We start from the raw sequence: 16,715 nt of genomic DNA, 5'->3' as shown, positions 1-16,715 counted from the left end.
TGTCAGACAAGATGACCTAAAACTGTGGCAACAGCGCAGAAGTTGAAGGAAAATAATTTCTAGAGAAGATTGTAGAACTCATTCAAGCACAAAAACATTATAATATATTAGTAAAGCAACATCTATTGATAGAGATGTTCAAAGTCATAAGGGGGCTAGATAGAGTAGACAGGAAGGAACTATTCTCACTTGTAAAAGGATCAACAGCGAGAGGACACAGATTAAATAAGCAGTACATTATTACATAACTGCAGTGTCAAGTCAGGATTTTAAAAAGTGCACACCAACTCGGTTAATATCCATTTCTGCCAGATACAAAAAAGGCTTGCATACAGAAACATCATACAAAAAGATGCCTTCATATAAAGAAACGGTGAACCATAATTCATTTGATCCTAATTGGCAGTTATAGTTTAGTACCAAAATTTTAAATTATCCCATGGTTATCAAATTAGCTTACATCTGCACACAACTGTTTATTCATGGTCAGTAGACATGCATGATAACCCCTGCCCAAACACTCCTGATATAATGATACAATGGTGCTGGAAAATAATTTCCTTCCATGTCCTATAACCTTTACACATTACCACATATTAGAATGAAAAACACTCAATTAACGAATTACTTTTCAAGAAGTGGAGTAGCTGTTGCACAGTAGGTAGTCATGATGTGGAGATGCCGGCGTTGGACTGGGGTAAACACAGTAAGAAGTTTAACAACACCAGGTTAAAGTCCAACAGGTTTATTTGGTAGCAAAAGCCACACACGCTTTCGGAGCTCTTAGCCCCTTCTTCAGGTGAGTGGGAATTCTGTTCACAAACAGAGCTTATAAAGACACAGACTCAATTTACATGAATAATGGTTGGAATACAAATACTTACAACTATTGTAAGTATTGTTGTAAGTATTTGCATTCCAACCATTATTCATGTAAATTGAGTCTGTGTCTTTATAAGCTCTGTTTGTGAACAGAATTCCCACTCACCTGAAGAAGGGGCTAAGAGCTCCGAAAGCTTGTGTGGCTTTTGCTACCAAATAAACCTGTTGGACTTTAACCTGGTGTTGTTAAACTTCTTACTGCACAGTAGGTAAACAGAGCTGCCAATGTGCATATAGCAATGTCTCAAAGTGAGAGAGAATGACCAGGTAAGTCATTTTAGTGTACCACCATGCTGTAACCATATAAAATTTGCATGGGTATTCTCCTTCACTTTGCAGCAAAGTTCCTGCACCATCAAAACCCCGACAGGGAAAGCATGTTATGCTTATGTAGGATCTTTGCCATGCTTCTGGTCAGTTACCCCGGATATGCCTATGCATGGGGCATCAGCATAAAATACATTCATTGTAGCAATGAATATGCCTTCTTACACAAGAATCAGGATTATGTTACGACCGTGATAAAGGCCAGTAATGTGTTTTTTTTTTATTTAAAAAAACAGGTATTTACTAAGAGATTAAAAACCAACAAGGTCCAGAGTTTAAATCAAGAGAATTTTACTACAAAGATCAAAAAACATGAATACTCCATCTTAGTCAGTTACATTAAAGAAATTAAAAGCATGAAGAACCCAGTTACTTAGAACTGAGAACTTCACTTTGCTTCTACACCCCTTGACTTGCACCCCCAATAAACTCCAGCCAGACATTTAACAAAAATTAACGACTTGATCTGAGCACTGTTTCAATCATTCATATAAGGAATGATATTTCTTGGGCCTTCTGCTTACTTACAAAAAGGTTTTCTGTTCAAATCTCCTCCAAGTGTCCTACGATAAACTCTCTGCTCAACACATACATCTCTAGTGTCAGAAGCATAGCCACCTCGGGTCAGAACTCCTCTACTTCTAATATTTTTCAACTCTGCAATAGTGTCTAGAACTCTCTCTTCATTTTGGTTATCCAAGAAATTTAACTCACTGAGTGCAATACGGCCCTTCCGTTCACAGGACCTTAAGCCAACACACAGCATTTCAACCAGAGTCTGCCTGCCTGCTCCTCCACGCACACGCACACACAACCCCCCCCCACCCCCAAATAAAACCACCAAGGAACCTGAACAGCCGACAGCAGTGACTGAAGGAGGAATCAAACTGGACCCTTCCGGATGGCTGCTGCTCTCAGCTCAACATGTATGCTCAAGCTGTCAGGAGATGCATCAATGCCAGATTCATTAGCCACACTCAAGATAGCCCACAACGTCACCCGAGCACAACGCTACGCCATCCACGCCCTCAAGACCAATCGCAACATCATCGCCAAACCAGCAGACAAAGGAGGAGCCATCGTCATACAGAACAGAACGGACTATTGCGAAGTGTACCGACAACTGAACAACCAGGAGCACTACAGTTACTCACCAATCCGACCACGGAACATACCCGTCAACTCAACAGGCTGATCAAAACCCACAATCCAGGCCTTCAGAGCATTCTATACTCTCTCATCAATGACTTCAAACAAATAAGTAAATTCAACTTTAAACTAATACCACAATGTGTGCTGGCATAGATATAACATCAAGGGTGTTGCCAAATTTTTGCCCAGCACTCTGGCAGAGTTTCACCACTCCTCACCACCGAGTTGAACCATTCTAGGGCCTTTGCCAATTGCTCCACTTCATCCAACTTTCCAGATCTCAGTCCTGACAGGGCAGATTCCTTTGTCTGACCCCTAGATAAACTAAGACAGTGTAGTCGGTTCTAATCTGCCCTCCACAGAAAAATATTACTTCTACTGCTATAAAGCAATTCTGTGTGAAAATGTCTTTTTCCTGCCCAGCTGTAGCAGAACACCAGCTGCCCCTTGACACTCTGTTCCTTGTCTATTTACCTTTGGCTTTAGTTAGCTGCCACTTCCATGCCAATGGGATCACACATGCATTTCTTGGAAATGATCTCTAATTTTGGGTTATAGATTCCAATCCCAGAATTTAGATTCACTCTGGATTTAAAGGGACCTTCATAAAAAAACATGAACTTTTCCCCAAAAGCACAAGGATCTTCGCATATCAGTTTTCTGTCCATTTGCCAATTTTATATCCAGGCTGCCACTGACTTTTAGTTCCAAGGGTTTTATTTTTGCTAACAAATCTATTATGTGATACTTAATCTAACATGTTTTGAAAATCTATACACACAAAATCAACTACAGTAAACTCATCAACATAAATGTTAAAAAACTATCAAGTTAGTCAAATATGATTTTTCTTTAACAAATCCATGCTAACTTTTATTTATTAGTGCATATGACCCCAATTATTGTTTCTAAAATTAATGCCGTTACTTTAGGCTGATGGAGTAAACCCCATTGTAAATACAATAGTCAACCAAAGCAATACGGTTTAGCTACATTTTGGCTGCAAAATGGGGTTGTGATATGTAGATCCTATTTCATCCAAAAGTCAAATAGACACAGAAAGCACATTTTTATCTATTTGTCCAGAGTAAACTCAAACCTGGGTCCCATGGTCATGATTGACAGTTCCACAGGGTGTACATGATCATGAGGACTGTTCCACTGAGTGCATTACTCATTTCCTCTTAAAAACAATTTGAATGGAAAACTGGCCAATTTACATCTCTGCAATGAACTTACGCAGTTTCACACCTTTCTTGTATTATGTTTGGTTTAAAGCTAATAATTACTAACATGACTAATAGCATTGTAGCCAACAGCAGAGACTCCTTTACCTTACAAGGCCCAGAAGGCCATTTTGAAATTTGAAATTTTGTGACTCAACAGATTTGTTTTGCATTCATAGAATAATGAAGTCGTAGAATGGTTAAAGCACATGAGACAATTGAGCACATCGAGTCTATACCAGCTTTTTGCAAGAATAATTTAGCCAGTCTGACTCCCCAACATCTTCTCGTAATCCTGCAGTTTTCTCTCTTCAGGTACTTTTCCAATTCCCTTTAGAAAACCATAACTGATTTTGCCCTCACCACTCTCTTAGGCAGTGCATTCCAAATACTAGTCACTTGCTGCATAACTTGCATTATTTGTTCTCTATACCTTAATAAACCCCAGAATCCCTTATTAACCACTTTCTCAACCTGCCCTGCTACATCCAAAGATCTGTACACATATCATATACCTGTTACTGCAACCCTTTAGAATGGTATCCTTCAGTTTATATTGCAAGCCCTCATTTTTCTTATCAAAATATATCAGCACACACTTCTCTGCATTAATTTTAACCTGCCACATGTCCACCCATTCCATCTGTCCTCAAAGTCTATCAACATCCTCCTCAATTCACAATACTTCCCAAGTTTTGTGTCATATGCAAGTTTTGAAATTGTGCCCTGTGCACTCATCTAGCTCATATACACACACATCAAGAAAAGCAACGGTCCTTTTATTAACCCCAGGATACCTTCTTCCAGTCCAAAACAAACTGTTCACCACTATTGTATTTCCTGAAACTCAATCAACTTGTGTCCATACTGTGCCTTTCATTCCATGGGCTTTAAATTTGCTGGCATGCCTATTATGTGGCACTTTACCAACCATCCTTTGGAAGTTCATAAAGGCCACATTAATTCTCGTGGCTACCTCACCAAAAACGAAGTTGGTTAAATACTACCTTCCTCCCACAAATCTGTACTTGATCTGTGCTTGTTCAAGTGTACTGTGCACAGTTTTGGTCCCCTTATTTAAGAAAAAACGTAATTGCATTAGAAGTTCAGGAAAGGGCCATTCGACTGATCCCTGGAATGAGGGTGTTATCCTGTGAGAAAAATTTGGACAGGTTGGGCCTGTATCCATTGGAATTCAGAAGAATGGAAAGGCCATTTTATTGAACATACAAAACCCTGAGGAGACTGGTCAGAATGGATGCTGAAAGGATGCTTCTCTTTTTGAAAGACCTGAACCAGGGGACAGTTTAAAAATAAGGGGTCTCTTCATTTAAGATGGAAATGAGGAGAACGTTTTTCTTCGAGGGTGATGAGCCTGTGAATTATCTTCCTCAAAGCAGTGGAGGCAGAGTCATTGGATATAATTAAGGCAGAGGTAGAGAGATTCTTGACTGACAAGAGAGTAAAAGGATATTGATGGTAGAAAGTGGATTTGAGGCTACAATCAGATAGGCATGATCTTATTGAATCATGACCAAAGAAAGGCAGAGGTCAGGTTTCACTCACTTCTCACAGAAGCGGTTCATTTATAGGTATGATATAGCCAGTTATTTTCAATCTGATTACAGGTATACCAAACTCAGATTGATTCCAGGAAAATTTAAGATCGGAAAAAAATTGAACCTTGGGAGTCCAATTGGGATTGTCAAAAGAATACAAGAATCAGCATTAAGAAATACAATAAATATATGTAGAACTATTTCGTTCTTGTTTCGCACCTTTGTCTTCTTCCCTTAGTAGGAACCTTGTTTTCAATTTCTCCCTGTCCCCTCTCCTGTTTTTGATACCTCTGTCTCTCTCGCTTCTCCCCGGGTTTTTGTGCTCTTTTTGAGTGGGTGCAATGGGTCTTTGTCTTCAGCTCTGTGATCCATTGGTCATGTGCATGGGCCTGACCAATGTAAAAAATCTAACTCGCACACACATGGCTCTTTCCCAAATGCTCATGCACGGGAGGCCCGAGGTTTGTTGGGTCTTGGCAGTGTCAACCACAGAGCTGATGGCGAAGGTTAGCTTTGGTTTAATTACATTAATTTTTAATCCTTTTTCACGGCACACTTGGCGTCCTTCATGACACACCAGCGTGTCGCAGCACTCCAGTTGTGAACCACTGCTATAGACAGCTAAGCAATTCCACAATCAACAACTCAGATCAAAAGATCTGCAATCCTGCCACATCTTGTCAAAAATGGTGTTGGGCAAGTAACTAGGTGGAATCTCCAGGAACATCCCCATCCTGAATAGTGGTGAAACCAAGCATATCAGTGCAAAACACTAGACTGAAACATTTGCAACCACGTTTGGCCAGCGGGGCCAAATGGATGATCCATGTCAATCTCTTTTGGAAGTCTCCACCATACTGGATACAGAAAAGACCATAGTGCAAAGACTTGACATCCCTGGACAAGTTGATCCAGTATAGCTACAAAACTGGCATTTACTCAGCAAAGTGGAAAGTTGACCAGGGATGCCCTAGCCACAAAAAGCAGGACAAATCCAAACCAATTAATTACTAGCTCATCCATCTCACTTTCAATCAACAGCAAAGTGATGTAAGGTGCTCAGCTTGAGTTCTACCTGGATCATTTGACTGCAAACCTCATTGCATCATTAATCCAAACATGGAAAAAAAACAAATTCCAGAGCTGACTTGACTGCTGTGGATACCAAGGCTGAAACTTCAAACAAGGAGCCCTGGTAAAATTGGAATCAGTGGGGATCAAGGGAAAAATTCTCCATTGGCTTCTAACAACTACTTTTAAGCCAATCATCCAATTCTCAGAAGTTCCTCAGGGCAGTGGCCTTGGCCCAACCATTTTCAGCTGCTTAGTAAATATGATAATATGGCGCTTGCAAGAGCAAATCATTGGTTGTGCATTCTATGGCAAGTAACTCACCTCAATCTCGAAAGCTTTTCCACTCAAGAGTTCAGACTGAACTCCTTTTCCTCAACTCTCTTGTGGATTTTGTTGGAATTAGCTTGCCTACATTATAATAGTGATTAATCTTTTAAGTAACCTATTGCACATGCAGTCACTTGAGACACCGTAAGACAATTACCTAAATCCAAGTCTCTCCAACAAAGGACTTTTTTTTTTTAATTTGCAGGTACAATTGGGAATATGTCTCATTTGGTTGGTATGGGGATCATGGCGATATTCTTTAAAATTGTAATAGTTAAAAGGGAAAATCACCATAATAATGCATTAGGGTCAAACTGTGTTAGGATGCTGCTTAGTCTACAAGTAGCTGTAAGTCAAATAAACAAAAGTAAAAGGTTGTTTATTATGCCGGGAATTAAAAATTGCAATTTAACTTTGAAGCCTTGTCCTGGCACACTTCCACATTACCTATGAATCACAATGAATATAGAAGTATCAAGGTTTCTTTCTCCATTATAATGGACTAAAAACTAAAATAAGTCTTTTGTCATGCCTTAGGACTGTGGTGAGCAAAACAAATCAGAGCAAGTTTGGCAATCATCCAGCCTAATGCAGACTAAACAGTAGGACCGGGTTTAATTATGAGCTCGCAACTCCCCATTTATTACAGAGAAGTCTTGTGGCACAGCAACTGAGAGCATAAATCCAGCCCATGAAGTGTCATTGTGGAAATAAAAGTTTGCCAGTGTGAGAAGTTGTTCTCCAACAAATGTGAAAACACATTGTAAATGAATTATTACAAATGTTGTTTGTTCCTGACAATAGCTGACCCAAAAGCAATTTGATCACATGCAGCTCATAAAACTTATTCACTCATTCAGATCCAATCCTCAGTTCTAAAATGTTCAACGCTAATTAGCACAAGCCACAAGCTTTCAGAGCACAGACCTTTCATCAGGAGCTAATGAAAGGCGGGAGTAATTGATAAGAAAACCTATAATTGATCTGTTTTGAATTGCATACATTAGAATTTATTGAAGAGGTCCAGCTGCTCCATCTCAGGAGTTGCTCCGACCCTTTTTGATAATTGCTCCTAGCAACCGCTGGTCAAAATAAAGGTTATATCTTTAAACTGTGACTCTGGCTTCGTGAGTCTTGTATTGTCTGAAATTTCTGACGGTACCCGGCTACCTCGAAAACCCCACCAACAGATGTCATCCATTTATATTTGACATATTTTACAAGTCTATCACGATCAGGAAACAAATTTCCATCAGTACTATTGAGAATGAAATGTTTGAAGCTGAAATACATGGAGCAGAATTATTACCTGCACACATCTTCAAAACAGACTCTATCATTTAGAGTAATATTTCCTGGAAGTGCTCAGAGTGCATGCTAAAATAAATGTATGCAGCTTCAACAATAGACTGGGTCAGGAATGTGATGTTGGCAGCAATGCTTTGCTTATCACTAAGCATTCTCATCTTATATTACATTAATTGTGATGCCACTAAATGCCTTCCATCAAGAACAAACAAAATAGTTATGGACATGAACCTTTTTTTGAGAATTCACACTTCACCTCAAGCTCATCAAAAAGATAATTACTTACTTTCCGCTTTGGACAGAGTGCAAGGGTTGGAATCAATCAATGCCAACTGAAAATGCTGTAGGAAAATAAAGAAACAATATCAATACAAACTTAATACAAAAAGTCAAGCAGAGCTGAACTAATGAAGAAAACAAGGAAAAAACCCTAAAAGAGACCATAAAGTTTCTGTCATTCATGATGGCCAGGAAAAGAAAAACAAACACTTAGTTGTACACTGTATTTTTAATAACGGTATTTAAACTTCCTCAAAAGAATACAACTTAACTGTGGTCAAAGAAATGGTTTAAAATTATCCTTAATAGATTATGCACAAACAGCAAACCCCAGTACAGCACCTACAAAGCATCATCAATGCATTTGCTTGTACTTACCTTGTTTACCAAGCCAAGGCAATCTAAACAGATTTGGTTGGGAATCCCATATATAACCACTTTACTAGTATAAAAAAAAAATCGAAGAAACTAAATGTCGATGCACATATGGGGAGCAAAGGAGTCACAGCCATCGTCTTCGGTCCACGTGACAGTTCCATTCCCTTCGCACCAATTTCACTCCACTCTGAGGCTGACAGACTGTTCTGATTCCAAGATGAACTTCCAACCACAAAAGTGTGCCAAATTGCCTATTTCCCCCTCTAAAATTGCTCATCTCCATCCATGTCTCAACTCTCTGTTGCTGAAACCCTCATCCTTGTCTTTGTTACCTCTAGATTTAACGATTCTAACACACTTTTGGTCAGCCTCCAAACATTCTACCCTTCATGGCCTTGCTCCTCCTTATCTCAATAATTTTCACCACCTTCCACAACCCTCCAAGGTATTGTGCTCCTTAAATTCCAGCCTCATGAGCAGGCATGACCTGGAAAGTAGCTGTCATCAGCAGGGGAAAGGTGAAGTTAAAGCTGCAGGGTTGTACCTCTGCATGGTGCTTGCAAACTGTGCTCTCCGAAAATCAGCTGTCAACCTTCTGCTTTCCTCCCAGTCAGAAGTTTAACAACACCAGGTTAAAGACAAACAGGTTTATTTGGTAGCAAAAGCCACACAAGCTTTCGGAGCTGCAAGCCCCTTCTTCAGGTGAGTGGGAATTCTGTTCACAAACAGAGCTTATAAAGACACAGACTCAATTTACATGAATAATGGTTGGAATGCGAATACTTACAACTAATCAAGTCTTTAAGAAACAAAACAATGTGAGTGGAGAGAGCATCAAGACAGGCTAAAAAGATGTGCATTGTCTCCAGACAAGACAGCCAGTGAAACTCTGTGGGGGTTACAGATAGTGTGACATGAACCCAATATCCCGGTTGAGGCCGTCCTCGTGTGTGCGGAACTTGGCTATCAGTTTCTGCTCAGCAACTCTGCGCCGTCGTGTGTCGCGAAGGCCGCCTTGGAGAACGCTTACCCGAATATCAGAGGCCGAATGCCCGTGACCGCTGAAGTGCTCCCCAACAGGAAGAGAACAGTCTTGCCTGGTGATTGTCGAGCGGTGTTCATTCATCCGTTGTCGCAGCGTCTGCATAGTTTCCCCAATGTACCATGCCTCGGGACATCCTTTCTTGCAGCGTATCAGGTAGACAACGTTGGCCGAGTTGCAAGAGTATGTACCGTGTACCTGGTGGATGGTGTTCTCACGTGAGATGATGGCATCTGTGTCGATGATCTGGCACGTCTTGCAGAGGTTGCTGTGACAGGGTTGTGTGGTGTCGTGGTCACTGTTCTCCTGAAGGCTGGGTAGTTTGCTGCGGACAATGGTCTGTTTGAGGTTGTGCAGTTGTTTGAAGGCAAGAAGTGGGGGTGTGGGGATGGCCTTGGCGAGATGTTCGTCTTCATCAATGACATGTTGAAGGCTCCGGAGGAGATGCCGTAGCTTCTCCGCTCCGGGGAAGTACTGGACAACGAAGGGTACTCTGTCCACTGTGTCCCGTGTTTGTCTTCTGAGGAGGTCGGTGCGGTTTTTCGCTGTGGCGCGTTGGAACTGTTGATCAATGAGTCGAGCGCCATATCCTGTTCTTATGAGGGCATCTTTCAGCGTCTGGAGGTGTCTGTTGCGATCCTCCTCATCCGAGCAGATCCTGTGTATACGGAGGGCTTGTCCGTAGGGGATGGCTTCTTTAACGTGTTTAGGGTGGAAGCTGGAGAAGTGGAGCATCGTGAGGTTATCCGTGGGCTTGCGGTACAGTGAGGTGCTGAGGTGACCGTCCTTAACGGAGATGCGTGTGTCCAAGAATGCAACCGATTCCGGAGAGTAGTCTATGGTGAGTCTGATGGTGGGATGGAACTTGTTGATGTCATCATAGAGTTGTTTCAGTGATTGTTCACCATGAGTCCAAAGGAAGAAAATGTCATCGATGTATCTAGTGTATAGCATCGGTTGAAGGTCCCGTGCGGTGAAGAAGTCTTGTTCGAACCTGTGCATGAAGATGTTGGCATATTGAGGTGCAAATTTGGTCCCCATGGCTGTTCCGTGTGTCTGGATGAAGAACTGGTTGTTGAAGGTGAAGATATTGTGGTCCAGGATGAAGCGGATGAGATGTAAAATTGCATCTGGAAACTGGCAGTTGTTGGCGCTGAGCACTGAGGCCGTTGCAGCAATGCCATCGTCATGGGGGATGCTGGTGTAGAGTGCCGAGACATCCATTGTGACGAGGAGCGCTCCTGGTTCAACTGCTCCATGTGTGCCGAGTTTCTGTAGGAAGTCCGTCGTGTCGCGACAAAAGCTGGGGGTTCTTTGTACAATGGGTTTCAGGATGCCCCCAGTCCAACGCCGGCATCTCCACATCATTCCTCCCAGTCAGCAGCCATGTTCAGGGGTGACCCGCCCTGCTGCCTTGTGCTCCAGGCCACAATCTCAGAACTGTCTCTGGAATCAGCGCTTTTTGATATGCATATGCCACATCCAATCTCTCTTCATCCGGGCAGTCCATGTTCCAGCACATCTGATAAAGCCACTTAGCAATACATTGCACAGGCAACCAGGTGCAGGCATACTGCACGTATCCCCCTCTGCCAGAATCAACAGCAAGTCTGTTTCCATTCTGACTCTGTGTTCGGTAGCTCAGTCTCATTTGTTCTTATTCAAATGTTTAACGCATGAGGTATTTCAAATACACCTCTGCAAAGCCAAAGGTCGGAGAAGGATTTCAAAGTGCAGAATTAATAGAAACATAGAAAATAGGAGTAGGCCAATCAGCCCCACGAGCCTGCTCCGATATTCAACATGATCATGGCTGAGACTCTATCTCAACATCTAGAAATCTATTTCCTTCTTAAATATATTCAGTGACTTGACCTCCACAGCCTTCTGTGGCAGAGAATTCCACAGGTTCACTACCCTCTCAATGAAGAAATTTCTCCTCATCTCAGTCCTAAATAGCCTACTCCATATCCTGAGACCATGCCCCCTTGTTCACGCATCCAAATCATGGATCTATATGGTGAATATCTAGGGCCCAAGCACTGATCCCTGTGGTACCCCACTGGTCCCGCCTGCCACTCAAAAAAAAATTATTCCTACTCTATTTCCTGTCTGCTAGCCAATTCTCAATCCAGGCCACCCAATCCCATGCCTTTTAATTTTACATACTAATCTCTTACATGGGACTTTATCAAAAGCATTCTGAAAATTCAAATACACCACATCCACTAGTTCTCCCTTATCTGTTCTATTAGTTACATCCTCAAATCGCATTGATATTTTCCAAGTATCCTGTTATCGCATCTTTTATCACAGACTCTTGCACCCTCACTATTGATGTTAGGCTAACCAGTCTATAATTCCCTGTTTTCTCCCTTTCTCCTTTTTTAAATAATGGGGAACGGTATTTCACAGTAGCAGCTGCATGTCGCATCTGGAGTTGAAATTAAGGGCAACTGTTCCCCTCAGTGGATCAACCTTCTTTCAAGTCCCCCACCTCATCATTCCCACAAGTCAACTCTTGCTACCAGCAATTCAGTCTCATCACCACCCTAGTCTACTAACTGCGCATGTTCAGACTACACAAGTAAAATTCCGTTTACAGAGTCACAACTGTGAGGAAAGAAACCAATTCCAAATCTGACCAAGTGTAAAGCAGAGGCCTTCTTTAAAATCTTCTTAACGTCATTGAGATAAAGAATCACGTTACTGTGAAATACTTTAACACTTCATTTTGTTTCAATCTTTATTTTGGACATTAGAAATATCTGTCACTAAGTAAGAAATGGTCATCAAAACTTGCACGTGAGAAATTCTCGAAGAATGGGTTGCAGGAAAAGGATAACAGTACCACATAGTGGCCATGTATGCAATTTCAGGGACAAGCTTTCATTGGTGGTTCCCATTACAAATTGAGGAGATACACATCTCTAGCAATGAAGTGAAAACCTGAGAGGGAATAAATGTATGGAATGTTATTCAATAGTTAAAGCAATACACCCCATGCTTCTCAAAGTGCAGTGTAACACTGTTCACTATTATTTGGCAAAAGTTGAAGGATTTGCACTGGAATTACTGGCAGTGGCAAGCTATAATAAAGCAGAGTCAAGAAGTTCCAGCCTCCAGAGTGTTGGATATTTAAGACATTATAATCCAATTAATCAACATAAGAACTGCATTTTAAATGGGAGTTCTGCATATAGTCTGCCAGATATTAGTTTTTCTATCAACTTGGGCTCTCAAAATTGGCTCCTGCCCCCACAATTTCAAATTTACAAACCATCTTTGGTTAAATTACTTCATATTCTTGCTTTTCCTCATTTCTAACCTCGTCTAACCTCAACTCTGTAGTCCTCCAACCCTGAACCTTCCCCCAAAACTAACTCCCATTACCCTATCCATAGTGACCATGCTGGTCTCAACCGACCTTCTGATCTCAAAGCTCAGAAATTACATCTTTAAATTTCTCTGTTGCATTTGCGGACTTTAAGACACACATCTCTACAATAAAAAAGCTTTTCGCCACCCCTTCTAATACCTCCATCTCTAGCCTGGCATGCATTTTTATCCAATACACCCCTACGAAGCACTTTGGCACGTTTTCCCATGTTACGGCAATATTCAAACACAAGCTGTTCCTGTTGTTCTAGGTGTTTTCTCTACTATTCCAAGGAGTATATAAAACCAATGAATCCCATGCATATTTACCTTTCCCAATTGCAATGCCCAAGTGATATTCCCAAACAGCCAAATAATAAACCCTTGGGTACTCTGTATAAACAAGTCTGTTGCCATGGTAACCTATGACACATTTCTTTCTGGTTATTTAGAGTGCGCACACATAAGCAAACATCATTTGTTGCATCAATCACAGCCATGAATGAGAAGCCTTTCCTCAGGTTGCAAAAAAAAATCATAAATGTTGAGTACACAGTGCTGATCATTCTATTTATTTACCCATTTTACTCCTACCAAAGGTAGTAACTGCCATTGGTGAACAATTCCAGATATTAACCAATCATTATTCATATATAGGTAGCAAAAATGTAGAAATATCAAGGTGAGCGGCATGAGGTTTAGTGGGGGGATGCAAGGAAAAGCTTTTTACCCAGATGGTGGTGACTGCCTGGAAGGGTGGTAGAAGTGAGCTGCTTCATATCCTTTAAAAAGTACCTGGATGAGCACTTGGCGCATCACAACATTCAAGGCTATAGGCCAAGTGCTGTTAAATGGGATTAGATGGGAGGTCAGGTAATTCTCGTGTGTTGGTGCAGACTCGATGGGCCGAATGGCCTCATCTGCACTGTATGATTCTATGATAATTATGAAGAAAAGAATTTAAGAGGGAAAAAATTGATGAGCCATGCACAAAGATACATTTTCATCTATCACATTTAACTAATATGATGTGTCATGCATGCAGACTTGTACATTTTTTTAAAAATAAAGTAATCTCCAGTTACATTGTTTTTTTAAAAAACAATTACATAATTTTATCTCTTCCCAGTGAGAGGAAACAAGTACCGGCCATACTGAAGACTTAATCACTAAGACAGCCTTTGAATGACCTTAAAATGTGGCTGTTCAGACTCTCTCTCCATAAGTACCTAATCAGTCACCATGAAGGGATAGTTAATACTGTACTTCAGATTTCAGCTTTATAGCTATATTACAGGAGATCAGCTAGTAATCAATGTATGGATCGGCCCTGTGAAGATCTTTAAAGCTACTTTATCAGTAATAAATTATGATGACACCATTCAAAATTTTAGACTAGTTGATTTAGAGCCGAGGGGCGCATCCTGCACCCTGGCCCAAGCTGCACCAGATATTGGGCTTCATATAATTTAAATGAGCCCATTTGCCAATGAGCACCTACTGGATGTTGCCAGGCAGCAGGCCAGTAACAAGGCTCTGACTTTCAGGCCACTGATTCATGAAAAGCAGTTCTCAAATAAGCGTTTAATTAGAAAGAAATCAAGAGAGCTGGTGAACGGGAGTAGGTCCAACTAGGAACGGGCTAGTGACGAACACATTGAAAAGAGTTCTTGAGGTCAGTAATTTTTATCCAAGTTGCCTTTTTAGTGCCAGCTGCATTGCTACATCAAGGCTATTATGGGTAATTTTATGGTGTAGATACACTGACTATAAGAAATTGCATCAAGACTGGGCGAGCATAAAGGCCAGGGCCTGATGAGATGTATCCCAGGCTGCTATGGGGGGCAAGGGAGGAGATTGCAGGGGCCCTGACAGAGACATTTAAATCTTCGCTGGCCACAGGTGAAGTGCCAGATGACTGGACGATAAGTAATGTGGTAACTTTGTTCAAGGAAGACAGCAGGATAAGACAGATAATTCCAGGCCAGTTAGTCTAACGTCAGTGGTATTTTATTATTGGAAAAAATTCTGAGGGACAGGATTAATCAACACCTGAAAAGGAAAGGATTGATCTGAGATAGTCAGCGTAGATTTGTTGGTGGGAGATCCTGTGTAACTAATTTGAGTTTTTTGAAAAGATAACTAAATATATTGATGAGGGTAACAGTTGATATGGCTTACATGGACATCACTAAGGCCTTTGACAAGGTCCCACCATGGAAGGCAGGTCCAAAAGGTTAGAGCCCATGGGATCCAAGGCAAGTTGGAAAATTGGATCCAAAATTGGCTTGCTAATAAGAGACAAAGGGTGATGGTGGACGGCTGCTTTTGTGACTGGAAGCCTGTGACCAGCGGTGTACCACAGGTATCGATCGCGAGACCCTAGCTGTTTGTTATATACATTAACGATTCACAAGTTTGCAGCTGACATGAAAGCTAGTGGTGTTTTATAGTGAGGAGGATAGTTTTAGGCTACAGACTGATATTGATCAGCTGGTAAGTTGGGCAGAGCAATGGTAGATGGAATTTAATCCTGATGAGTGTGAGATGATGCATTTTGAGAGATCTAATAAGGGAATGGTATAGGTAGGTCCTTGGGAGTACCAAGGAACAAAGGGACCTTAGTGTACAAGTCCACAAATCCCTGAAGGTGGCAGCACAGGTAGATAAAGTGGTGAAGGCGGCATATGGAATGCTTGCCTTCATTAGCCGGGGCATAGAATACAGGAGTAGGGAGGTCTTGGTGCAACTTTATAAAAGTTAGGCCGCAGATGATATCTTCACAGCATTTATCTTCCATAAGTACTTACTTCAAAGTGTGCAAGAGCAGTCTTCAAATGAACATCATTGTAACTCTTGGTGCTGATCAGAAAGACGTCAAGAATGGTTGCGCACACAGTACTTGACCAGCACTATGGCCACCAGCGCATGCATTTGGCAGGAGAATTAATAGCTTTGCACCAGATTTCTGCTTTATTATTACTTGTTGAATTTGGAATGAACCATAGATATACAAAATGTAAATAGTGATTGCAGATTTAAGTAACAGTCTTCTGCAGAAAGTTGAAAAGGCTTCATGGGAAGCAATCCCAGACTAGCTCAGATAGTAGTTAATGGGGCTCCCAAGTCCAGAGTCATGCTCTCAAACCCCACATTGGGCGATCATTTTTAATTAATATTGTTTATTTATTTACTGAAGACATTAATTTGTGGACAACAGAACTTGACAGTATCTGCATAAAGTGTTATTTAGAAAAAATACCCCAATGTATTTCTGTTGAGAACTTTAATAATAACGATTGACAGATGAACAGAATTTTAGGGAATAGTTAATCCCAACATGATTCCATTTTAATTTAATACCAGGTTTCAAGTTATATCTCAAAATTTAATTTAGTGTGTCTTTCTAGTTGCAACTGGTAAAGTCAAAGACTGGTTCACGTTCATACAGAAAGTGCTCCCCCTAATGGTGGCACAAAAATGCCTTCAATGAAAATCCAATCGCCAAGTAGCATTCAGTGATACAGGCCACATGGGTGGAAGGAAAGAGCATAGGAGTAATCCCACCTTGATATACTCAGGTTTTAATGTCTTTGAAAGAGTCTGAAATGTTTGAAATTATAGAAGTCATTCTTATAATGCACGATATTCCTGGCAGCCACATCACATATTAAAAAAACTGACAGCAACTACATTCCTCTATTGGTTTTTGAAATCAGGTCTGGCATTTCAGAGGAATATTTAAACTTCTAAAGGTACAGAAATGCAGGGAACCAATGTTAC

The 16,715-nt window shown here is 41.1% G+C and overlaps 1 protein-coding gene across 3 annotated transcripts in view; it reads right to left on the bottom strand.

The window, feature by feature from the left end:
* Positions 1–16,715, bottom strand: part of kdm6a (lysine (K)-specific demethylase 6A) — a 213,705-nt gene that overhangs the window by 85,431 nt on the left and 111,559 nt on the right. For all 3 annotated transcript variants that reach the window (XM_078232615.1, XM_078232617.1, XM_078232616.1), the window contains exon 7: positions 8,142–8,196. In XM_078232615.1, the coding sequence (XP_078088741.1) occupies positions 8,142–8,196 (55 nt within the window). The remainder of the gene's footprint in view (positions 1–8,141; positions 8,197–16,715) is intronic.

The sequence above is a fragment of the Mustelus asterias genome, chromosome 17 (assembly GCF_964213995.1).
Source record: "Mustelus asterias chromosome 17, sMusAst1.hap1.1, whole genome shotgun sequence".
NCBI classification, from domain to species: domain Eukaryota; kingdom Metazoa; phylum Chordata; class Chondrichthyes; order Carcharhiniformes; family Triakidae; genus Mustelus; species Mustelus asterias.
This window is presented reverse-complemented; position numbering and strand designations above follow the sequence as displayed.